At 43.7% G+C, this 25,753-nt stretch overlaps 1 protein-coding gene across 1 annotated transcript in view; it reads left to right on the forward strand.

Annotated features, from left to right (window-relative positions):
* The window catches only part of col4a4 (collagen, type IV, alpha 4), a 73,189-nt gene extending 49,009 nt beyond the window's left edge, over positions 1-24,180 (forward strand). Inside the window, exons 16-47 of the mRNA XM_033630846.2 lie at positions 208-252; positions 405-458; positions 587-647; positions 724-828; positions 913-1,068; positions 1,187-1,276; positions 1,543-1,703; positions 2,116-2,188; positions 2,357-2,463; positions 2,671-2,854; positions 2,973-3,041; positions 3,653-3,760; positions 3,841-3,909; positions 4,355-4,504; positions 4,641-4,802; positions 5,081-5,248; positions 5,329-5,472; positions 5,617-5,724; positions 8,321-8,499; positions 9,993-10,056; positions 10,223-10,297; positions 10,523-10,630; positions 12,273-12,380; positions 12,890-12,961; positions 13,092-13,220; positions 13,304-13,411; positions 13,490-13,645; positions 14,005-14,253; positions 14,517-14,633; positions 14,743-14,931; positions 16,949-17,232; positions 17,426-24,180. Coding sequence (XP_033486737.2) covers positions 208-252; positions 405-458; positions 587-647; positions 724-828; positions 913-1,068; positions 1,187-1,276; positions 1,543-1,703; positions 2,116-2,188; positions 2,357-2,463; positions 2,671-2,854; positions 2,973-3,041; positions 3,653-3,760; positions 3,841-3,909; positions 4,355-4,504; positions 4,641-4,802; positions 5,081-5,248; positions 5,329-5,472; positions 5,617-5,724; positions 8,321-8,499; positions 9,993-10,056; positions 10,223-10,297; positions 10,523-10,630; positions 12,273-12,380; positions 12,890-12,961; positions 13,092-13,220; positions 13,304-13,411; positions 13,490-13,645; positions 14,005-14,253; positions 14,517-14,633; positions 14,743-14,931; positions 16,949-17,232; positions 17,426-17,683 — 4,110 coding nt within the window. The 3' untranslated portion in view covers positions 17,684-24,180. The remainder of the gene's footprint in view (positions 1-207; positions 253-404; positions 459-586; positions 648-723; positions 829-912; positions 1,069-1,186; positions 1,277-1,542; positions 1,704-2,115; positions 2,189-2,356; positions 2,464-2,670; positions 2,855-2,972; positions 3,042-3,652; positions 3,761-3,840; positions 3,910-4,354; positions 4,505-4,640; positions 4,803-5,080; positions 5,249-5,328; positions 5,473-5,616; positions 5,725-8,320; positions 8,500-9,992; positions 10,057-10,222; positions 10,298-10,522; positions 10,631-12,272; positions 12,381-12,889; positions 12,962-13,091; positions 13,221-13,303; positions 13,412-13,489; positions 13,646-14,004; positions 14,254-14,516; positions 14,634-14,742; positions 14,932-16,948; positions 17,233-17,425) is intronic.
* The last annotated feature ends 1,573 nt before the right edge of the window (positions 24,181-25,753 follow it).

Consider the following 25,753-nt stretch of genomic DNA (forward strand, 5'->3'; position numbering starts at 1 on the left):
CAGTATTGATCAGTGGATCAAACTGTAGATTTTTTTCTATCTTAGCTAACTGATCAGGCCCCATTAAAATGCTCTCATGAGAAGTGAAGTGTTGAGAGTCAGGTGGCAGGATGAGCGTGTGATGGAAATTCACATGAACTCTGTTCAGAACAATGATGATGTAACGTGTGTGTGTGTGTGTGTGTGTGATGTGTTTGTGTGTTTCAGGGAACTTCTGGTTACTCTGGCGTGTTCGGAGAGAAAGGATTCAAGGTGAGTTGTCAACACTGTACAGGTATAAAAGCTGACGTAACGATAATTAAACTGCTCACTAATTACTCAGCTTTAACATTTTAAATGATACAATTGTCAGCCAATCAGAAACCAGGATTTCCCCCGTGTTAATGGTGTGTGTGTGTTTTCAGGGAATCCGAGGAATTCCGGGTCTCCCAGGTCTGATTGGAAGAGAAGGTCCTAAGGTCAGTTTGTTAGTCTGTGATGTAACACCATCAGCACCCTTCTGACCCATCACAGTCGGGTGGTGACTCACCTGATGAGCTCCTGTCTGTTAATATGCAGTCTGTAATAAGCCTGTTCCTGTTCCCAGGGCATGATGGGAAATCCGGGTCCTAAAGGCCTCCCTCATGAAGCAGAAGTCACACACACAGGTACGGATCAATAGACACTGATCGACTGATGTCATCACTCTGGTTTGAGGTCAGCTAACTGCCACCTGTCTTTCAGGCGATGTTGGAGACCCTGGAGCTACTGGACTGAGGGGCTCTCCAGGGGACAAAGGGCTGATGGGAATGCAAGGCCCCCCAGGAGCCCCCGGCAGATCCATACCTGGTCAGTACCTGCAGCCCATCAACAGTTTGATTCATATTTAAGGTGGTATAATAATAAATAAAGTTCTCTGTTGTTCCTCTTCAGGACGGGCAGGTATTGTGGGTGAGAGGGGAGTTCGAGGATCCAGAGGGGACAGAGGAGATCCAGGTCCGGTGTATTTAAACGGTCCAACACCTGGAGAACCTGGAAAACCAGGACGCCAAGGAGTCAAAGGACTAAAGGGAGAACCAGGGGTTCCAGGTAAATGAGAACACTGTTTCTACCTGTTGTTCTCACGCCTGTCTTTCAGCCTGATTCTGATCATGAATACAGGTTATTTCTTGTTGTCGTCCTGCTGACTTCCTGTTTATCTCCTCAGGTACTTACTGTCTTCCCGGGGCTCCAGGAAAGTCTGGCAATCCAGGTGATCCGGGGCCACCGGGGTCCCAGGGCTTCCAAGGGCTTAAAGGTCAGTGTTGGGACATATTGATTGATTGATTGATTGATTGTTCATTGGTTCTGGTACCAAGTTCTAGGTAGTAAAACGTTTTGTCATCGAATGGATCTTAACCTCCATATGATCGATTAGACTCACTGAAGATCAAACATTGTCCCTTACATTTGGTTTAATAGAAAGACCAGAGGCTCCAGAATGTTTCCCAGAGGAACTCCAAACGTTATTGACCTTATTGATCACATTTTGTAACTCTTTTTAAATCTTCTTGTGTGTTTCAGGTAGTCCTGGTGACTGTGCTTGTGGCCCCCCATTTGTATTGAGGGGTCCCCCCGGCATTGTGGGTGACCTGGGGTCTCCAGGGTTTCCAGGAGCCCCAGGGGCTCCGGGGCAGAGAGGAGAGAAAGGTTTACCTGGAGACACAGGTGTGCGTGGACAACAGGTGAGTAAGCGGACAACAGGGTCAGAGGTCAGGGGTCACATAAAACACATGATGCTTCTCAAAATCAAGTAGGGATACTTAAAATTTCAAGGAGGCTACGTCATCGAAAATACCGCCAAAGGACTGTTCCAGTGTCAAGGATCCTTAGATTTCTCTCAGCGGGCATGAAGTGCCTACAATTCCTTGTGCACGATTTGCCGGAATTTAAGGTGGGGCCTCTTGCTAGTCTGATCCAATGTGTGTTGCCGAATATTAGGAAGGAGTCTTGCGTAGCTTCTGCAGGACCCGACTTGGAAGGACCCGTTCTACCAAGGAAGCGTCCTTGAGTTTGAGAAGCACTAACAGATCCAGGAGCTCACTTTTTGATGTTTGTTTCACTGATTGATTGATTGATTGATTGATTGATTTGCAGGGTCTGGGTGGATTTCCAGGTGTCACAGGGTTCAAAGGTCAGAAGGGAGATTTCACTGTGGTGGATTTTAAAGGTACTTATTAATCACCTCAGAGTCTCATCTCTCTCAAACTCTACACACCAGCAGATGTAACACTTGTGTTAAACTCTGTCTCAGTTCTGTAAAAATGAACGACTGTGTGACTCCAGCCATGACATCATGTGAGTGTATCAGTGGTTCTGATTGTTTTTTTGTCGCCAGGTGAGAAAGGAAACAGGGGCCAGCAGGGCCCTGCAGGCAGACAAGGATTCTCAGGGAGACGAGGACTGGATGGGCCCGTGGGGCCCCCTGGAAACCCCGGCCCACCGGTCAGTAAGACACTCCTGTTGAACCCACACTCCAGCACCACCCTCAGGAAAAACTCTAATGGAGTCAGATAAATTCCCATAATGTTGTTTGTTCTATGGTGAAACTCTGCAGCCTTCAGCGAGCGCTGACAGCATTTTCACACTGTTACAGTCTCTGGTCCTGCTGTTCTCTCATCAGATTAAATCATGTTTCCGTTTTCCTCTCAGGGTGATAGTTTCGCCAGTTCTACTGGAGACAGAGGCTTCCCAGGACTCTCAGGGCCAAAGGGATTACCAGGACCTTCAGGCCCCCCCGGGCGAGGTGTAGTCGGAGCAGTAGGACAGCGTGGGGCCCCTGGTGACCCAGGACCTTCAGGACTCCCTGGCCCCCCAGGGCCGAAGGGGGTTAGAGGTAGAGATCAATCTGAAGTTGATTTTAAATTAGGACTGTGTAAACACAAACTCCAGCAACACGGTTCATTACTTCTCCCAAAACTCAATTTGTTCCCTGACTCCTCCCCTCCCTGCAGGTGATACTCTGCCCTGTGTACCCAGAAACCCTGGCGCCCCCGGAGAGAAAGGGGACCCTGGAAATCCAGGTAAACACCATCTATAAAGACTGTCTGTCTGACTCCCCAACACGTTCTCATCCCAACTCGTCTAATAGCGATATTAGACGAGTTGGGATGAGAACGCTTTGTCAGTGCCATTCAACTGCATTTGCTGTTGATGTTCCAGGACGGCGTGTCAATTTACACCATGCAGCAAAAGCATTTGGTTCGGTTTAGAAAAAAAACATCATGGTTTGGCTCTACATTCATACAGAAAGCAAACACTGGGCTCCTGGGTGAAAGTTTGGGGTTTGTTGGACCAATTCACCTCCCCTCCCACCCGCTCTATAGGGACTTCTTATATAAGGTTAATGGCAGTGTTTCACACTGACAGCATCCAGCGGCGTATCCTACTGCCACAACTGGTGCCGTCCAGCTGCATTATTAATTGACACCACTGGTGGAACCTTTCATGAATCACCGTAATCATCGTAAAAGATTCCATTCAGCCATGTTACACACTGGTGGCTTTTGGCGCCGACGTTTGATGCCAAAATCACTGTCAGAGCGGCGGTATTTGACGACTTACAAATAAGAATAGGCTGGACTCCCTGTTCACCTGTCTGTCTGACCTCCCACCCACCTGTCTTTTTCTCCAGGTTACCCAGGACTCCCGGGTCCTCCAGGTTTTCGTGGCATCACTGGACCTGATGGAGCTAAAGGAGACAAAGGACAACTTGGACTTCCTGGACTACCTGGACGACAAGGTACTGGATCACACCTGCACCACACCTGTAACACCTTTCCTTTACATTATTTCTACAAGGATCCTCTCTTCCTCCTGCAGGACCTCCAGGTATTACTGGAGATACCGGAGAAGAAGGACGTGAAGGCGACAGTTATGGCGGAGAGCCAGGTACAGTCACCTGTCTCTGTGATGTGACTTACACTGTCATCGCCTGTTGACTACCTTTATGACCTCATATTTCAGTAGTTTGACCTCAGTCAAAGGTCCAGATGAAACCAACATTTTCACCTGTTTCTCTGAACCACTTCAAACATGAAACACATTTAAGTGTCTTTTCAGCATGTTGTTTAGTGCGGTTGAATCAGACTCTGGTTGGTTTTCCTGTTGGTGCGATTTGTTTGGGCAGATTCAAACATGAAAATCACAATTCGATCAAAACAGCATCACGGAGACCCTTTAGAGGACCTGGTCTGGGGTGGTTTGTTAGTGGTGTGAAGGGGATCTGAGATCTGATTTAAGCAGGGTGTCACTGATCTTAACTGATTCAGATGTTTTGGATTAATGTCATTATTATCAGCTGTGTTCACAATATGTTTAACTGTCCGTATACCAGGCTCTCCAGGGCTCCCAGGCTCTCCTGGACTCAGGGGCCCAGCAGGAAACTCTTTTGTCGGGCCCTCAGGACCCATTGGCTTCCCAGGGCGACCAGGCTCTCAGGGGCCTAAAGGAGTACCTGGCCCCCCCGGCAATGATGGACTACCAGGTGAAGTACTGGACCTGAATATCAGGACCTGAATATCAGGTCCAGTAGAATAGAATGGAATAAGCGCTGCAGCAGCAAAAACAGAATCATCAGATTCAGTTTCATTCATTCAGAATTATTTCCTGTGTTTGTCCAGGACTCCTGGGTCTGGCTGGGGGCCCTGGACCAAAGGGCCAGAGAGGACATGATGGGGCCCCAGGTGAACGTGGCCCCCAGGGGCCCACACGTGATTTCTGTGATGCAGGAAAACCTGGTCCCAGAGGCCTTTTGGGCCCTCAGGGGCCCATAGGACCCCCAGGTAAACTCTGACTCCTGAAGATGCTCACTTTACTGTACTTCAATGATCTTAATTTGACTTTGCTGTACTTTCCTCCTCCTTACCTTACCTAACTTTACCTTACCTTACCTCACTGTACTATACTACACTGTCCTTTATCCTTACCTTAGTTAACTGTACTTTACTGTACTTTACTCCACTGTACATTACCTTACCTTACTTCACTGTAGTTTACTGCACTGCACTGTACTATACTATACTTCAGTGTACTTTACTTAAGATGTCATATTTCTGTTCAGGTTTTCCAGGGGAGAAAGGTGCGATCGGGGAGAATGGTCCTCCAGGTTTTGGCCCTCAAGGCCCTCAAGGGAAACCCGGCACTCCAGGTTTCCCGGGGTACCCAGGGCTTCAGGGCCCCTCTGGCCCCATTGGAGACATTGGACTACCGGGGCCCAATGGTCCAAAAGGTGAGCACCTCCCACCAGAACACCTGTGTTTACATGTTTTCTGATGACAGATTCACAGAAATACCAACCGTCTGTTTCAGGTGTGATGGGGCCCCGGGGCCAGGAAGGAGGGCCAGGGGCCCCTGGACTGCCTGGGGCCCTTGGAGCCCCAGGGAGGACAGGGGAGAGAGGGGTGAATGGACGAGATGGAAGCCCAGGATGTGAGGGCCAGAAAGGAGAGAAAGGTACGCACTAAGTAATACTTACTTCAAGTACAACAGTTTCGTGAAAAACTACCAGTGTAAATGTGATGAATGAGTCAAACTTTTATTCAATGTGAAATCTGTCGCATGTGAAACATGATGGATCCCATGTGTGTCCCCCTGCAGGCTGTAAAGGGGCCCCGGGGCTTCCAGGAGAGACTAAGTTTATCTCCATCAAAGGAGGAAGAGGAGGAGAAGGACCCTCGGGCATCAACGGATTTCCTGGACCACGAGGTCAGAACTGTAACAGAGGAGACCAGTGTCAGGGTGTGATGTCACACAGGAAGTGGCTGAGTCATAACCTAGATCAGAGGTTCAGTGCTGCATTCAGGCACTTTATGAAAGTTGGACACATCTTTACACTAAGCACCTGAACGCTGATCTTAAAGGTTGGGACTCATTATCACAGACAACTTTGAAACAGCTGTAGTAAGTTTGAAAACAGCTCTGAATTCCAACTGAGTCCCAGTGTCTGCAGGAAATTGACAAAATCAACACGCATTTATGTTGTATGATGACAGCAGCAGAAATAAGATGATAAAAGTATTTAAATCAAAATGCAAAACAATTATTAACACTAATCGGCACAAAACTGAATACTGTTATTGTCTTATTTCTGCTGCTGTCATGATACAACATTCATACATGTCTGTAGGAGCTGCCAGAGGACCAATACATGGCTGTATTTTATCAGAAAAGCTCTCAGGGCCTATGATGAAGAAGTTATGTGACATCCAGTCCTTGACAGCTGTTAGTCATACAGCAGTGTATTGTCTGCATAACAGTGACAAGACTATAGCCACAAGCGGCAATTCTAGGGTTCAAGCCAGCATGGACCTTTTAAACTTAAAAGCTGGGTAGGATCAAGACCTTCGACAGTTTATGACACCTGCATTAAGAATAACCAACAGGTTTTTTTGACGATCAGACAGATGCTCACTTATTAATGTCCATATCTGTGCTTGGCCTTACTCTTCTTTGGTAACGCTGTCACTTCCTATTGGTCAGTTACAGAAACATTTTTGGGACATGCTTCAATGGCCTAGTTAAAAATATCCACCAACTTTGGTGATGTTTGTACAAATTGTCATTGATTAATGGCCAAATTTTGTGAAAGGCCACTGCAGTTGTTTGGAACTGGTGGTGCCCCCTATTGAGCGATTTTAAAATTACATGTATTTCAACTTTATTTAACAAATCCTGCAAGTTTTAACTCAACTCAACTTTATTTATATAGCACATGTCATCCAAACATGCAGCCCAAAGTGCTTCACATGGCAAAATTGGAATGTCACAGACACAAGACAATAAAATATTTAAAAAGCAAACCAACCAAAACAGGACAAACTAACAAAAAATATGATTAAAATCCATAGAATAGAATGATAAATAAATAAAATAGAATAGAAATAAATAGATAGGAGAGATAAAAAAAAGGGTAAAACCAGTGGTTAAAACTTTAGAGAGAGCGATCAGAGAGAAAAATGTATGATTTATAGTCCGATTCGTGTTCTGCCATGCCCATTTTCACATTTGTTGCACCCCCAGTGATCGATTTGAATAAACTTTTAGGATGTTTAAGGTACGTATGTGGACATAGTATCTTGATGATTGGCTTAACGGTTTTGGAGTTAGGTCTACTTATGTGCTGAGCCATGGCACCTTTTAAAGTCAAAACCCATTGAGATATCAACTAGCTTTTCATAGCATTTGATGAGCTTGGCCCAATAATGATCCACAGAAACTATGGTATGATTTGAACCTATGGTTTTGGAGGAGATGTCAACAATGTGTTTTTCATAGAAATCAAAATAGCGCTGCAGCACCCCCTTTTGACCGATGTCAAAGTAATTTTACACATGTGGTTCAACATTATGATTTAAAATATCCTGCAAGTTTTGGGATGGTCAAACAAACAATTTCTGATTTATAGTCTGATTTATGCAGTGCCACATCCATTTTTTGCATTTGTGCCACCCTAGTGTTGAACATGAATAAAACTTTCAGAGTATGTTCCTGCTACAGCTTTAGACATTTTCTGCAAGTTTTGTGATGATTGGCTTAACAGTTATGGAGTTAGGTCTGTTTATGTGTTGAGCCACGCCCGTGCTAAAGTTCATTAGTCAATATCTTCAAAACACAGTCAGGTATCCACAAGCTTTTGATAACTTTTGATAAAGTTGGTCCAGCGATGATCCACAGAAAGTCTGGTACAAATTGGATATGTGGTTTAGGATAAGATGTCAAAAATTAGTTTTCCAAAAAATTCAAAATGGCGGACATTTTAACCATAGGACTGTAATGGTACGTGCATGTTTTTTGTAAAACACAATGAGCTACACTTGTGTGACAAATTTCAAGTAAGTCGGAATTACAGTGTGAGTGGCATGGCCTTTCAAAATAAGAATTTTCTCACATTAGTTATAGCACCTCCCATCTAGCCAGTTGGCATCATATTTGTTAAGCAGCATTTGCACACAACTTTCATTTGACTATGTGACTACGATGTACCATATCGCAGGAATTTGTGAAAACACTTCTGAAGACAAAAAAGAAGTCAAAGCAAAAACATTAGTGTTTCAGCCCTTCAGGCTTGAACCCCTACATGCACTTAAAAGGACAGAAAAGAATCAGACCAAGGATTGAACCCTGGGGTACACCACACACCAACTAAGTAGACAAGGAGATGTAGTGATCAATGATCACAGAAAAACTTCCGTCTGACAAAAAGGAGGCAAATGAGTCAGTGGCAGTCCCTGTTATATCTGCCCATTGCTGAAGCTTACTGAGGAGCATAGAGCTGTCAACCTCAAACACTCTGTTGCTACAGGAAATAAAGGCTGGCGAGGAGCTACCGGTAAGCCAGGCTGTCCAGGTGTCAATGGACCCCCAGGCATCGTAGGACTCCCAGGACCCCCAGGGCCCTACGGCAAACCAGGACCTCCTGGAGTGCCTGGACGTACAGGACAGCCAGGATTCATCGGCTTCCCCGGAGAGACTGGAGATCCAGTAAGAGGACTTTGTACAAACCGTTATTAAACACCACTAACAGAATCCCTAACAGACTTTGGGCTTTGGGAGTGTAAATGCTGAATGTGTATTTGAGCCATTAAAGAAGTCCAGAAGATAAGAATTATATTTTAGAATCAAAGAATCAGAACAACATCTATTACACGTCTGTCCGTCCTGGAAGAGGTAGACTCACAAGTCAGTCTTTAGATGCTTTGCTTAACTAAAGACTGATGTCTTTCTCCCTGATTTTGTGTTTAGATGGGCGGATACAATTTCAGAGTTTAAAAAAACTCCCTACATTGCAGAACCAATAGTAAATCTGCAGGGCGGTCCTTCGGTGGCTCACTGAACTCTTGTGCTTGTAAACATGGTCCCACTAGAAACACGTGTAGCGGTACAAAATGGCTCAGCCGTGCTCGCAGAAAACACCGTCAAAGTTAGTGGATGTTTGTCGCGTTTGCGGCGACACATTCTCGCCAACTAAAAGAAACAAACATAATCTTTTACAAGGCCATGACTCATCCGTCCGGCCAGACTATAACATTAGAGGGAATTGCCTTGTTGTTTACAAATACTTCCGGGTAGAAAACCAGCAGAGCTTGTTTGTAAAGTCTATAAACACAATGATTGAACAAACATTACTATTTCTGTGTGCATGTTTAGCTGGGCTAACTGTTAGCTGTTTGCCCTGTTAGCCGTTAGCGTTGTCTGTAATAGGTAATAACTCATTAAACGGTCATTGAAAAAATATCTTTTCCAGCGGATATCTTAGTTACAACATGATTGAGCTAGCAAAGCAGTTTTGTGTTGCTATGTGTGGTATTTATTCACGATGTCTAGAAAGCATCAGTGGCTGCAGCTGACAGGGACAGCTAACAGCAGCAGCAAAGCTAACATCAGGACGTCATCTGTTAAAAGCCTCCCGTTGTCGGATACGACATGAAACTACTCCAGTTAGCTCAATCATGTTGTAACTAAGACATCCGCTGGAAAAAATATTTTCTTCACGGATGAGCACACGTTTGATAAAACGGAGTTTAATCTCTCTGCATCCATTTTCAAGCTCTCTGTGTGTTTGTTTCCTTGCGGACGAGAAAAGGGGGAGCGCACGTTTCCGAGAAGGCGTGTCCTTTTCAAAAATGCAAGAGGTGTTTGTTGCCGGCCGTTTTCGCCGGTGTGTTAAACACACTTTAGAAAGGAGTGTCCCCAGACTATCAGAAGGCGGAGATCTCTGATTGTCTGGTGGCGAGACTATGGAAGAGGGATCCCTCCTCAGTTGCTCTTCCTGAGGTTTCTACTGTTTTTTTCCCCGTTAAAGGGTTTTTTTGGGGAGTTTTTCCTTATCCGCTATGAGAGTCCAAAGGACAGAGGGATGTCGTATGCTGTAAAGCCCTGTGAGGCAAATTGTGATTTGTGACATTGGGCTTTATAAATAAAATTGATTGATTGATTGAACTGTCTTTTGATTTGTTGTTTGTTTCTGGTTGCAGGGTGACCTGGGATGTCCGGGCAAAGATGGAGAGCCTGGGCAGCAAGGATTTACTGGACCCAAAGGTAGCAACTAACCCCGAACCCCGAACTCTACCCACCACCATGATGTTTTAACCTTTCACACATGAAATACAAAGCAAAACCAACAATTGTATCTTTGATTCCTTCCCTCTGATTCTGATCTTTATCTGTGCTGGTTGGTGTGTAATGCTTCTGCTTGTATTTTAAGGTGATAAAGGAGACTCTGTTGGTTGTTCTGGTCCACCTGGAGACAAGGGGCCTCCTGGAGACTTAGGGCCCTCAGGTGAGTATCTGGTTTTGCAGTTGTGAAACAGAGCATAAAGATGATCCGCAGCTTGGATGTGAATAAACAGCAAGTAAAATCCAAACACATGACTCTGTTGGTTTAATATTGGTTAAAGTTGACTCCAAACTGAATAAATGAAGTCCATCAGTGCTCAAACGAGATAATCTGTTATTGATCACATCAGGTGAGTTTCTGGATCAATCAGCTGTTTCTCTCTCCCAGGACCTCCTGGACCTCGAGGAGATCCTGGAGGACCTGGTGTCAACGGGGCTCCGGGACAGAGAGGATGCAAAGGAGATCCAGGCCAGCAGGGAGACCTGGGCGAACCAGGTACAGAAGCTCACCTAGACCTTATGAAGTCTTTACACCCTTATTTATTAACATGAGCTGAGTCATGTGACCTGCTGCTATTTAAAACCAGTGAAGGCCGATAGCTGGTCATTCGGAATGGTTCCCTTTGTAGGTAAGCTGTTAATGTGAGAAAACACCAGAAAGTGCTGTTGATGGCAGATTAACGTGGATCAAGAGTACGGCAAAGAAGAAACGACTGAACAATGAAAACATTGTGTCTGTTAAAAACAAATATAAATTATGCTGAATGTAATTTTGCTGGCTACAGGTAATTTCACCCCCCTCAATGCTTTTTTTATCTGGCCTTCATTTGTGTGTCCTAGCCACGCCCCCAAACATAGTGGGAGACTCAGTCATTATAAGTGGTTGGAACGTATTTCCACCTCTGTTTCTTTAAACAGCGGCATTTATGTTCAACATTGTGTTTGTTGTTATATGCTCCATAACACAAGGGGATGTACAGACAAAATATTCTGGATAAGCACAAAGTGGAGTGTTACCAGAAGAATGTTACGGGTAAAGTAGGTTGCCTGGCAATAGTAGTAGTACATCTACATACCACATTTTGTGACAAAACTAGTCTAATGAACCCAAATGCAGACACAGACTGGGAGCAGGATCAAGTAGGTAATTTATTTATAAAAATGAGTGGAGGAGTCCTGGGTGGCAAAAGTCTGAGGTAGGGAAGTGAAGCAGGGAAGCTGGGCTGGGGGAGCTGGCAGAGTGGTTTCGGGGAGCAGAGTGGAGCAGATGAGATCCAGGTGGTTTCCAAGTGAGCAGGTGTTCCAGTACAGGGGAGAGCTGATGTGATCCCAGGTGGTAATCAGGTGGAATAGGAGTGGAGCAGGAGGCCGGAGTCAAATCAGGACAATGCTGCGGGCACAGGGAAATGGGTATTAGCAAGCAAGTCAATGGTCAAGGGTTAACAAAGTGGCTTGAATGAGACTGACTGGTTAGCAGAGTCCGCAATCTGGTGACGTGCTGAAGTTGGAGTAGATTGTAGAGGATTAGCAGCTGCTATCAGACTCCTTCACACCAGGTTCCACTCCTATAATCATAATTCCCCATTGTCGTCGCTAATTCGTTCCACGAATTTAAGGCCATTTGACTGTCTGTGTGGTCTCTCAATGAACAGTCATAGAGATGTCTGTAGAGGTGCAATTTTTTGAACTGGCTACTGTCTGATGACAGTAAAGCCTGTGGTGGCGAGGGCCAATATTTCAGGTTTAGCTGGTGTAGCCAGCAGATGTCTGAGTCAAGACTTCCTCCTCTGTGGCCCTTACATTTGAGTTCATCTGTTTAACTGTGTTTGAATGCAGATAAAAAAAATTAAAAAGCTAATTTGAAGCTAACTCACCAGATGATAGCCGAAGGGTTCCGAGATTGCATTTCAGCCCACATGTTCAACCTGTTCGCATGGACTGTTTACCTTATGTTTAAATGTGGTTGGTCAGTACTATTCAGACTACAAATGCACTACAAATAGAAACCACAACACTTTGATACCAACATCTTGTCCTGTAATTCTTGTCGTAATTTTTTAGCGCACAAGCCTTACACTAGGAACACTACGGAGAGCATAAACTTGCTTAACCCTGTCTGTTCATCTACTTTATTCTAGGTGTGGTCGGTCCCTCAGGTCCCAGAGGTCGTTCGGGTCTTCCAGGTCTTCCTGGTAAAGCCGGTGCTGATGGTCCACCAGGACCGCAGGGCTGCCCGGGCCTCCAAGGTCAGAACTCAAACCCAGAGCTGCTGTCGTCTTAGAAGTCAAAGAGATTGTCTCGTAAAGGGAAGAGGTTTAACTCCAGTCTCTTTCCTTCAGAGGAGGTGGAAGTCTATTTTTTTTAAATCCAGACCTCATCTCCAGGTTGATGTAAACATGTGATGTGTATCTGGATATCTGATCTGGATCAGGAAAAGACTCAGAACACATTATAACCCACACCACATCTGAAACTGGTTGACATTGTGATCAGATCTCAGCCACATGTAAATAACGTTTCGTCACTCCTCTTCCTGCTATGAAGCTGCCTGTCAAAATAAAAGCTCCAGATAAGTCACTCCTGTGAAGAGGTGATACTCGATACAGTTGAATTTACTATAAATTATAAATCCAATAAATTACTGTTGTTTATTATATTTACCTGACAGATTGCAGTGCACATGTGTCTGAGGTGGCCGAAATAAGCTGACTGTTTGCTTTTTTATGATTTTTTTTTTTTTTTCCCCCCACATCAGGTCCTCCTGGACCACTTGGACTTCATGGACTGGACGGACTGAAAGGAGTGAAGGGGGACATGGGGACCAGAGGTATGAGACTCTCACATAGACAAAAACAAACACTAAACAAGCTAAAGTCAGTTACTAACATACAAACCTCAAGTAAATGATGATGATGAAACATCAGCATCACAATAATAAAACCCGTTATTCTGTTTAGGTCTGGGTGTGCCGGGTCCTCCAGGTTCTAATGGTCTTCCAGGGGATAAAGGTCCTCCAGGTCCTCCAGGACCCATGGGTTCATCCCAGCCCGGACCACCAGGACCCACAGGCCCACCAGGACCCAAAGGTGTGTAGTAGTGTGACTCCCATCAGGGTCAGGATGTGTCAGACCAGCAGTGATCCATCTAAGATCAGAACTTTGTGTTGTAGGACCTCCAGGGGTTTTGGGACCTCCAGGTAAAACGGGACCAGACTGTAAGAGTCCAATCCCAGGGCCTCGTGGAGATCCTGGTTGTACTGGGCCAGATGGAGAGCCAGGTCAGACTTAAACGTTCAGATTTAATAAACTTGTAAGTCAGATAAATCACAATGCATGACCTTTGTTTGGTGTTTCAGGGTGTGCTGGTGAGATGGGGGATCCAGGTCCGAACCCTCCCGTGCCTGGAGATGATGGGGACAATGGGGCTATTGGGTGCCAGGGGCCCATTGGCCCAAAAGGATCTCCGGGGCCCAGAGGACTGCCAGGCATCCCTGGAAATCCAGGAGTTAAAGGTCAGACTCTCTTCATGTAACTGAGATATCTTTAAATGAAGAGCTGCTGACAGAACTTCACTCAGAGAAGATTCACTTTACAACCCAACAGAACTGAATGGTAGGTGTACCTGAGCACCAAGCATAGGAAAACCTCTGAAGCTTTAGGCTATATTTGCAGTTACCTGAGGTATGAAATTAAATGGACTCTGGGTTTAACTTAGTAGGGACACACTCTAAAACATGGAGCAGGACTTGAGCCAGCTGATCTTTGTCTCGTCAAATCTCTGTGTTCCACTTCAGCCCCCACCATTGTATTTTTTTGTGCTAGGACACCTCATCATGGACTGTCACTTAGTTACATCTGTGTGTGTGATTAGGCTTGCGGGGGTCTCCAGGTCTGATGGGACTACCTGGCAGTCGGGGTCCTCAAGGTTGTACTGGTGCAAGTGGGCCTCCAGGACCAAAGGGATATGCAGGACCTATGGGTCCAAAGGGGGAGAAGGGACGTGTCTCCCCCTGCCCCGACTATCCTCCCGCACCACAGGGCCCTCCAGGACCTCCCGGCTTCCCTGGTCAGCCTGGAGATGTCGGCGTCGAGGGAGAAATCGGCCGGGTGGGACCAAAAGGTGAGAAACGGTTGGTGGACGGGGTTATGATGAATCATCATGACCCATTCAGAAAGTTTTCTGGTCTTTAACTTCTGCTTAGAAGAACACATTTCTCTACAGTCATCCAAATACAATAAACTCCAGAGCCAGTTCAGGGTAATTAGGTTAATGAGGGACAGCAGATCTAAACTCTCAAAATTAAACCTTCTGATGTGAAACTACTACCATCTGGTGTAGTATCAGTGCAGCTGATAATTAAGGTGGTTGATTATGTGTTTCAGGTAGGAAGGGGGACATTGGGCCTGAGGGACCGATAGGCCTTGAAGGGCCCGCAGGTCTAGATGGAGACCGAGGAGTGCCAGGCCTGCCAGGGGAGAATGGAATAGTGGGAGCCAAAGGTGAGACCTCCACCTGTCTCTCTGGTTGTCTAGGGTTGTTAGAGTTGTTGTCTATCACCTGTGTAGATTTGTTCTGTTGCTGTAATTTTCTTTGGTCCTTGTGTCTCAGGTGATCAGGGTCCGAGCGGTGACCCCGGTCCTCCTGGACCAACCAAAAACTTGAACTCGGGCTTCCTGTTGGTGATGCACAGCCAATCAAAGACAGTACCCTCCTGTCCACTAAACATGAGGGTCCTGTGGATCGGATACAGTCTGCTGTACCTGGAGGGTCAGGAGAAGGCTCACACTCAGGACCTGGGTAACACATAAGCACACGCATACAATAACCCCTTTCATTTCCTCTGATGGGAAAGGTTACAATTGGCATTCATTCCAGAGAAAAATGACTCCTCAGTAGTCACAGTTATTCATAGGCTCCAGCTTCAATAGGCAGCGATGGAAACATGACATGCTGATTTCCTTTTATGGCACGATGCAATCACTATCAGTCAGCACCAAGTTTGAAAGAATTTTCACCGCCCTCCATGCTCCTTTCTACTGTTCACTAACCCCGTTTTCTGGTGCATCCAAGACACCAACCCCAACACACCAGTAAAAAAAACAAATCAGAAAGGCATACTTGTCTGCTATGAGCAATGGGAAAGGAGTCTATCGTCTATTTTTAGTAGGACTTCTCACATATAAAAAAAAACAACATTTCAGACATTTCAGTCTCTATCCATAGACCAGAACTCCAGCTGAGGACCTGAGCAGAGAATCCAGGGCTTCACCTTCAGGGTCAGCCGTCTCTGATCCACCACAGTCTGACACAGACTCCATCTGACCCTCACTGGAGAACTAGACCCAAAGATACTTGTCCAGGTCCAGACCTTGATATCCACCTGCTTTTTTTTTTTTACTGGCCTTGTGACATCAAACAGCGGTTTACATTTGAAATAAAAAACGACAAAGATTGCCGATGTCAAGCTGTGTTTAAGTGGTGTGCTGGAACCACCACTGGAATGAGGATGAATACCAACATTGGTGACCGTGACAGAAAAGATAAATTCCTAGTTTGAACCTAAGGTGGAGGGTTCAAACAGTTTGTATGTTCTCCCTGTGTCAGCTTGGGTTTCCTCCAGGTGCTCCAGCTTCCTCCCACAGTCCAAAGACATGATAGTCAATTGGTGACTCTAGATTGACCGTAGGTGTGAATGTGAGCGCAGATGGTTGTCTGTCTCTATGTGTCAGCCCTGTGATAGTCTGGTGACCTGTCTAGGACGTACCCCACGTCTTGCCCACTGTCAGCTCGGATAGGCCCCTTCCCCGCAGATACCAGTTACAGTGGACGCAATGTCAGACTAACTAACTACTCAAGGACTCACTCTCAATCTGATGGGAACAATCCAGTGAGCACCATTGCCTCAGATTTTTAGGTGGTGACCCTCATCCTGCTGCGTGTCAAGGGACTATATTCAACTTATCTTGCATTGTAACATGCATTATGACAACTTAATAAGGTTTATGTTTGTTTTTAAATTAAGTGGAGGAGCCTACAAGTGTTTTGTTTAGTTTGTCTCAGAGGCTCCGCGGACTCCGCAGCTCCGCTCAGCTGTCTGCTGCTGCTGCGAGAGAAAAGTCCTTCTGCTTCTTCTTCTTCTTGTGTAACCTTGTGTGTATTGGCGTTTAATACAGCATTATCGCCACCTAGTGGATTGGAAGCGCATTACACCTATAATGGGCTTTTATTGGGAAAAATAGCTCAAATGCGACCCCCAGTGGTAAAATTAGGTATATAATTGATATTTCGGTTTGGTTAAATATTTGGCTTTAAATCAAACCCGTTGGAAAATTTTCAAACCGGCACAAGCCTAGACTGGACAAAGTCCCCTGACCTCTGCAGGATCCCTGCAAGAGTCCACTACTCCAGGACCAGGACAGAATCCAGATCACAACAATCACACAGGGTCTCCTGTCAGCAGCCTGACAGAAACTTTCTCAAGGAGGCAGTGCACCACCACCCTGATCTGCCAGTCCACAGGTCCCGAACTCTACAAGGCACTGAATAGTAATCCAAGGAAACAGAACAATGTCCAGTGTTTTCAGCATCTCAGGGTGAATGTCATCCACACCTGGTCTTAGCCCGAGTCTTCCTGTTCATCTTCCTCTATGGGTGACGTCAGTTGGGTTCAAGAGTTCCTCAATGTTTTCCCCCATAGAACGGCTTACACACATCTACTCACTATAATGTCCCTTTGTGAGAACAGCTTCAAACCAACCAAAGACCTTTGATTTGTTAAATGATTTAAATGTCATCTATATTTTAATATTTCCAGGTCAGGCTGGGTCCTGTATGCGGGTCTTTTCCACCATGCCATTCTCCTCCTGTAACATGGGAACCTGCTCTTACGCCAGTCGTAACGACAAATCCTACTGGCTGTCGACGACGGCAGCCGTCCCTAGTATACCAGTGGGCGGAGCCTCCATTGAAGATCACATCAGCCGCTGTGTGGTGTGTGAAGCCCCCTCCACACCTGTCGCTCTGCACAGCCAGACCTCCAACCAGCCAGAATGCCCCCCCAGCTGGAGGAGCCTGTGGACCGGATACTCCTTCCTCATGGTGGGTACTGCAGTGGAAGTACTGCTGCTAATGCCAAAACTCCTACTTCTACTACAGCACTACTACTGCTAATGCTACTAATAATACTGTTACTGCAGTTCTACAAGTACAACTACTACAGAACTACTACTGCTAATGGTGCTCATTCTGGGCCTTTTCTCCACCACAATTTAATTTCCTGTGCGTGTTGCAGCATACAGGTGCAGGCGACGAGGGCGGCGGCCAGTCCCTGACATCATCAGGTAGCTGTCTGACAGACTTCAGGGCCCAGCCCTTCGTGGAGTGTCAGGGGCCTCGAGGAACCTGCCACTACTTCGCCAACATCTACAGTTTCTGGCTGACCAGAGTGGAGAAGACCACCTCCAACTCCAATAGCTCCTCCACCACGCTGACCGAGGGCTGGCAGCAGAGGGAGAGCATCGGGAGGTGCAACGTCTGCATGAGGGGTTGAGGGGGAGCACCTCCTCCTTCTCCTCCTCCTGCAGAGCCTGAGAGGACAGACAGGACGAGACTCGTCTGTTTGTCTCTGTGAGGAGAGACCATCATGTTAAAGATAACGCTGCCAATCAATCAGTCAGTCCTTTTCAGATCATCAGGAGTGACTAAGTGCAGCACAAACGTCACAGCAGACAGATGAACTGGGGTTGTCTGATGTCAGTTTGTAGTCAGGATGTTTGATCTCCACCCAGATGTCAAAGATCAGATATAAAACCTCACCAGCTGTGGGATCACTGGGCTCGTGTTCATGTTTGGATCAGCAGGTAAAACCTTCTTAGATTTTATTGTAAACAAAATTTCCACCGGACAAAACAGAGTGAGGAGGGGATTTGGATTTATTCAGATTCATTCAAATTTAAATTCCAGATAAGCGTGTTAAAAACACAATTTTGAAAAGCAGATTAGCTGTTTAAAAATGTATTTCTGATGTGAGTTTGTCAAACAAAGCTTCAGTTTACAGCTCCCTGTTCAGTCAGTTAACAAAACTACTTACTTAGTGAAGTGAACTCTACTATATTTTAACAATAACAGCTGTATTTTGGAAAAGTTTGATGACTATCATGGTAAAGCAGCTTTATTTTTACCTGCATGAGTCCAGTTGGTGCTGATTTTTTACCTCTCCAGTGGCTTAACATTTTAACATTTTACTGTTATTCATCAATGTTGTAGGCCGAAAATTCTTACAATCTCCAATATGAAAATGTGTGGCCTATTCACCGAATAAAAAAAAGTTTTACTTTCTGTCAACTAAAATGTGCGTCATACGTCTACGACCTGGCACCTTTATTCCCTTAAGTCTCTCTAGCTTGGCTCGGTAGAGGTTCCAAATCCCAAAAGTAAGTGTCAGAAGAAAATAGAGAATTTAATAGTGTGTGGACACAGATTAGTTTGCTTTCATCGCCACCGCTGCAAAGTTAAAGCACCAAATAATTTTAAATAGCTACCTGCAGAGTCGCCACCTTGTGGTAAAACATATTAATGAATGCTCATGTCGACCTATTTGTAATATTGATAGGTTAGTTTAGACTTAACAGGCGATGTTAGCGTCAGGATTAGGCTAAAATATGTTTTGCAGCTTCAGACTTATATTTATTTTTATTGTTAGTATTATTATTTTGGCCAAAAATGTCTCTTTTGATAGTGAAGGTGTCAGACTCCTGTTTTAGGGTGAGAGTATTAACAGAAGAGAGGTCTAAAGATTTTTGGGGTAATAAATTGGCATCTTAAATCCTCCTGTGACCCTGCGTCCTCAAATGAGGACATCACATTTTTGATTGCTGCACCTCACACTTTGTCCTGCTTAACTTAGACCTGTTGTCCTCATCCGTGGACACTTCTTTGTGCCATCTCATGGTAGTAAAAGCACAGTACATTAATCCATGTAAAAAACAAGATGGCAGCCATCTCTGCCAAGTGAGTCTGCACTAGCTGATCCTGACACAAAAGTGGACAAGGTCCAAAACCTGATCAAATTTCATGGTTTAAACTTGTTTATTTATGTTTTATGAAGTTTGTAGTTTGATGTGGCATCAAATTTGATCAACTTTAGCAACAGTAACAAGCTAAGACGGTGTTGATTAGGAAGTACTCATTTGAGGACATTGGGACTTTGTTATCGCAGCATTTCTCTCAGGCCAGTTGGGTGTTACAGACTGTTCCTACAGACAAAAACACATTCGTATGGAGCAAGCAAATTTCATACAACATTACAAGAGGAACAAATCACAAGGCTTTTAGATATAGTACATTATTTGCCATTTTGTTTTTGCACAGTTGTGTTCAGGTGTTGAAATGAACAGTGACCCCTAACCCACAGAGTTACAAAACATTGAACAAATGTTGCATTGATTGTAATTTTGTTTTAACACAACAATGTTCAGACACCTAAGTAATCAGTTTTATATTTGTTACACACTTGTGAGCATTTAAAATAAACTCATTATCCATGTATGAGGACACTGTTTTTAAAAAACCCACTTGCTGTTAAAAGATAATGCTTCATTTTTTATTCTCAGCAGGTTTTACCAGTCCCTAGTAGCTAGGAGAATTTGGAAATGCATACCAAACAAAAGCTGGGGTGTCAGGAGGTTAAATTAGCTTGTAAATTAAAAATATAAAGGACCAATAATTGAACCCTGTGGAACCCCATTAATGATTATCCCCTTTTTCACTATGTTGCTTGTTGTGTGTCTGCTGAAGTTTGATTGCATTAGATCAAACTACTACATGCGATGATAACTGTCACACTGTTGTGGAGTCATCCTGATGTTGTGTCTCCTTTCACCATTAGGAGCCGCTAAGGTCAGACATATTAAATATCTACACATAAGAGTGAGTTAAAGATCCACGGACAAAACAAAACAGATTGAGGTGTTAAAAATGCCAGAATGGCCTGTTTAAGGGTGAATCAGTGGAAGGGACTGTGAGGTCTGAGGTCACTTATTGATTTATGATCAATTTATTGATAATTTGAGTTGTGAATGACTCGTAAAAGAGCTCTTTGTTTTGTCCTGAACGCAGATTATTTAGCTGGTGTGATTCGTGTTTTCCATTCTTTATTCTTCATTCATATTTGCTCTTAACTTTTCAGTATTTAGAACGAACATGTACTGTATATGCCACGTGTTGAAGACATGCTGTTTTCAATTCAAACTGTGACAGAAAGAAACATTTTTATTGATAATTTTGTCCAAACATATTAATTCAAAAGTTGTGTAGCTTCTGCAAACTTGTTTAAAGAGAAACTTCAGTATTTTTCAATCTAGACCTTATTTCTTTTGCCACTAAGTGATGAATGGGATCAGCAATTTTTAAACTGGTCCAGTATTGAGCGACAGCACTGCTGTCGGCAGTGCAGAACGTTAATGAGCATTTGCCTCATAACGTCGACTAGATTTGTTTGTTTTTGTCACTGACAGGCTCAGATTGTTATTTTAAGTGTCTGACAACATTATGGAAAGGATCCTTACAGAGACAGAACTTTGTGTTTAGGAGTAAGATCCTTTTTGTTTGATCAGAAACAGCCCCGAAATCACCATCACCAAACCCACCAGACTCCTTTTAAATAAACAGTAATTTTATTATCATAAAACACACTTAATTCAAAGTTGACAGAAACAAATTGTAACTCACAAAAACCACGGTGGTTTGTCTTTATACTATTCCGTCTATACCAGCTCTGGTTTGGTTAAAATTAACCCTTAATTCACGCAGTTAGATGTGTAAACATGCTGCCTCTATACACACTAAAATCACTGTTTATTTAAATGGAGTCTGGTGGGTTTAGTGATGGTGATTTCAGGGCTGTTACTGGTTTAACAAAAAGGACCAGGTTGAAAATACGGAATTTACTCTTTTAGGTTGAAGAGAGTATGAACTCCACCAAACCGACCGATGAAATCTCACTCATATCTAGTTATTAAGTTGGGTATAATTCTGTTGATCATTTCCAAACATGGCTCAGCCCCAGTTTGAATCAGTTCTGATGTGACGTTTTTTAAAAGTCATATTTATTTCGCTTATCACTGTTGTCAGGTGAAGAACTTGTATCTAAATGTCAATCTTTTATTAGCTCAGTAACCTCAACCCAGTCGCCAGAGGGAAGTGTTGTACATTTCTGCAAACCACAGATACATTACATTTTTATGTTTCATACATATATCAGCTTTCTGAAGTGACGTAGTATATGAGCTGACTTTGTCATCAGGAAGTGGAGGGGATGGTGGATGGTGTGACACTTAGGAGAGATGTCTGCCAAGCTGCAGACCACTGTTCAACACCAACAATCAATGAAAATGGTTGTTTTTAGTGAGACGTCGCAGCGTTTCCAGCAGTTTTTCAGCCCCTAAACTTGGGTGTTTCTCACCATGTGTCAAGCGGGACAATGCCACAAAAAATCAGAAAGTCCTCATCCCAACTCGTCAAATACTGCCACTTTGTCAGTGGATCAAAAAATGACACTCTGTGTAGCCTCCTGTCAGTTTTGGACTTTCAGGGATGGTGTGTCAAATTACTTTTGTAACGTGTGCTGTGCCATTTCAAAATATACTTCCGTCTTCACAGGAAATGTACAGTTCCTGCTCATTACATGCACACAGCCTTTTTCAGAATACACTTACAACATAGGTCCACGGTGAGATTTAGCAAAAAAAATGGTTTGACCTAATATAAATACGTTTGTTATGAACGTGATGTCATATGTAACATATTCTCACTCCCCACTGAAATATCGCAGCTTCGTCAGTAGACTTTGACATCTACATATGACGCGCTAGATATTCAGGGGGTATCTGTTGTTGACGTTTTGGGACATCGATTTTTCAAAATAAACTTCCATTTTTACAGGAAATGTACAGTTTCTGCTCATTAGATGCAAACAGTCTTTTTCAAAATAAACTCAAGTTGGTAAAACATCATGTATTCACGTTTATGACATTGCGCAAGAAACGCACATGGTTAGGTTTAGAAATAAACATCATGGTTTGGCTCTACATTCAAACATGAAGCGAACAGCAGACTCCTGGGTGAAAGTCCAGTGTTTGTTGGACCCACCCTATAGGGACTTTGCAGCTCCTTACATTTTGTTTTTGTCCTGCTGCATCTCGAGCTGATGTCATCTGAAAGGGGCGCATCATACTGCCGACAAAGTATGTCATTTTTTTATTGGTGTCTGATGCAGAAATCACGCTACAATATTTGACGACATCATATTGAGAATGGGTTGTTGTGTGGCATACATCCCTAACATAGTGTTCTATACTAGCGCACTATGTTGTTATTAAAGTAACTCCATTGACTTTTGGTTTCACACAGGAAATGATGGGCTCCTGGGTTAAAGTCCAGAGTTTGTTTGACCCATCCACCTCCACTCCCACCCTCCCAATATGGACTTTCTCGCTCATTATTTTACGGTAGTTGTTGGCAGCGTGTATCATACAGCAGCAAAGGGTTCCTCTTGGCGTCTTTGCGTTGGTGTTTGATGCCGACGTCCACTGACAAAGCAGCGCTACATGAGCTGTCGGGCTGTCGCCTGCTGTGTCAAAAATCACCACTACCTGATGTGTATCATACCACATCCTGTGATTCAGCAGCTGATCAGTTGGTGGCGTTGATGTGATGTTCTCTCCTCATGAGAGAGCACAACGAGAGAACACCTGAGTGAACTTTAGCCCCGCCTCCAGCCCCGCCCACCGCACAACTAGAAGTGCACTGAGAAATGTTACGATTGGTCGGCTGAGAGGCAGCGACTGCATTTTAATTGGTCAGATGGGAGGCAGTGACAGCGTGTCATTGGTCAGTCAGTATTTTGTTAATAAGTAGGGAGAGAATCGTGTGAGAAGCTGTGAATACATTTGACATCAAACCTTGAAACGTGCTCTGTTTTTTGTTCCAGTTTTCTTTCAGATCAGATGCGTTCGGAGTTTCTCCCTCAGCTCAGCTTCATGTTCTTTATTCATGTTCTTCAGTTTTCAGTGTAAAAACAAAGAGAGCAGCGTGTCGTGAGTCGAACATCTGAAGGGACGAGCTGCGGCACAGAACCAGGAGCTGAACCGGGACCAGCAACTGATGTTGTCTTTTCTCTTCATGGTTCAGTCAAATCACGTCATGGCGTCTGTGTGTTAGAGTCGACTTGAATATTTATCTGTCTGATACTTTCATATCAAAACTAACTAAAGCTTCGTAGTCGCCGTCACAAAACTTTAACAGGGTGAACTGCTGAAAGACAAATTACTTCCTGTTAAACTTTAATTTAGGAAGAATATTTTGGAGATATCTTAAGATTTTGTGTTTTTGTCCAGTTTCACTTCAATTTTTATTCCTGGTTGTGTCAAAGCGTCTGGTCCTGGTCCTGGTCCTGGTCCTAGTCCTGGTTCTGCTCCTGGTTCTGTTTTATCTCTCTGTGATTTGTAAATATGTTTGGACTCCACCGTTTTATATTTTTACTGTAAATGTCATCAGAGTATTTATTTAGCCTGAAATTAATGTTGGTGCTATTTGATGTTACATTTGTTTGTTTTTGTTTTATTTTGGTAAACAGTGACTCGGTGAAACCCCGCCCCCTTCCTCCCTCCTACAAAACAAAATGCACAAACATAACGGTGTTCATGATGGAGGAGTCTGACCTTTATATTCAGTTTATTATCTGTGCGCACCTCGTTAACTACAGCTCCCATGATGCTTTGAGATGAGGCCTGTGTCTATTGCTGAAGACCAGACACCTGTGTTTTAATAAAGGATGTAAAAAAAAAAAAAAAGAAATGAGAAATCAGGTGTGAAATAAAAAGTGGGCGGGGCTTCATCCTCACCTGAGGAGGGGGAGGTGTCACTGTGTCACCATCATGTTTTTATTGTATTTAAATCTGTCGGTGATATTTTAATCTCTGTAGGAGGAAACTTCTCACTAACACTTGTGAAACATTTTACTCTCTGTGGACGGACGACTCTTCAATAAATCGCATCAAAGTTTCACCTCAAGAGTCTTTTTATTTATTTATTTAATTTACTCCAGAAGTTGCTGTAGAGTGAGTGATATTTCCAAGGAGAAAAATGAAGAACATATATGAAAATTCGTAGTAAAATAAAGAAATAAAAAATTCGAAACAAAAAGCTATAAATTATTTGGAAAATATTACTCAGATATATGAAAAGAAATCCAGAAAATATCAGAACAAGTAAAATATCCAAAAATAAATACAAGAATAAAACAAAAAACACAGAAAACGTCTGAAAAAGAGTTTTTTTAACTGTAAAATTAAAAAGACATTCGCAAATATCTGAAAAACAAAGGAGTAAAATGTCCAAAAATTAAAAAAAAAAAAAACACACAAAAAGGAACAGAAAATATTTCAAAAAGACAGAAAAATAACATAAATAAAATATACTAGTGAAGTATCTGAAAGGAAATCTAGAAATACCTGAAAAACAAATCAGTAAAATATCCAAAAGTAACTAAATAAAACAAAGAAGAAACAGAAAATATCTGAAAAAGACAGAAACATTTTTTTGAATAAAATATTTGAAAAGAAATCCGCAAATATCCTGAAAAACAAATGAGTAAAACATAAAAAAAAGAAAAAAAAGAAAGAAACAGGAAATATCTAGAAATGACTGAAAATTATATAATACATATATATATATATATATATATATATATATATATATATATATATATATATATATATTAATATAAAAACATACAATTTGTTCAAATGTTAGTAAAGTATCACAGTGTGCGACCGAGTCTATTTAGACTGTAGTTAAGGGCATTTTTCAGTCTGCGTTTTTCCTGTAGCCTACTTGTGTTCTTGCAGAGTTGTGAAAAGTCATGAGTTGCAGCCCACGTACTGTTCCAATTCAAAGTCCGCATCCAGCCGAGTGCAGTCCAAATGCCCGGATGTGAACTTGCTCTGCCCGTTCCATCAGGGATGCATCGGCAGGTGACTTGTGTGGACTTTTGACAGTCAGGTATCCCAGCTGGTGCGGCTTCTGCAGTGATGCGGGCGCTGCGCCGGTCCATCGTGGTTCAGAGGGAGCTGAGCCAGAAAGCAAAGCTTTTGATTTCCTGCTCCATCTGCGTCCCAACCCTCACCTATGGTCATGAGCTCTGGGTAGTGACTGAAAGAATGAGGTCACAGATACAATCGTCTGAAATGAGTTTCCTCTGTAGGGTGTCTGGGCTCAGCCTTAGAGATAGGGGGAGGAGTCAGACATCTGGAGGGAGCTCGGAGTAGAGCTGCTGCTCCTTCATGTTGAGGTGGTTCAACATCTGATCAGGATCCTCCTGGGCGCCTCCCGCTGGAGATGTTCCGGGCACGTCCCATGGATGGATGGATGGATGGATATCCCATAATGCACTTCTCACAGACCAGCAGCAATGGCAGCCGTCCTTCGGAGTCTGTACTCCTGAGTCGAACTTGCCATGTCCGAACTCCCAAGTGCGCAAGTCCAAACTTGGCGTACTTGGTATTGAGAAACGCAGATACTGTGACTGCTTCTGACTTTACACTTATTAACATGTACATTA

Source organism: Epinephelus lanceolatus, chromosome 4 (assembly GCF_041903045.1).
Source record: "Epinephelus lanceolatus isolate andai-2023 chromosome 4, ASM4190304v1, whole genome shotgun sequence".
NCBI lineage: Eukaryota > Metazoa > Chordata > Actinopteri > Perciformes > Serranidae > Epinephelus > Epinephelus lanceolatus.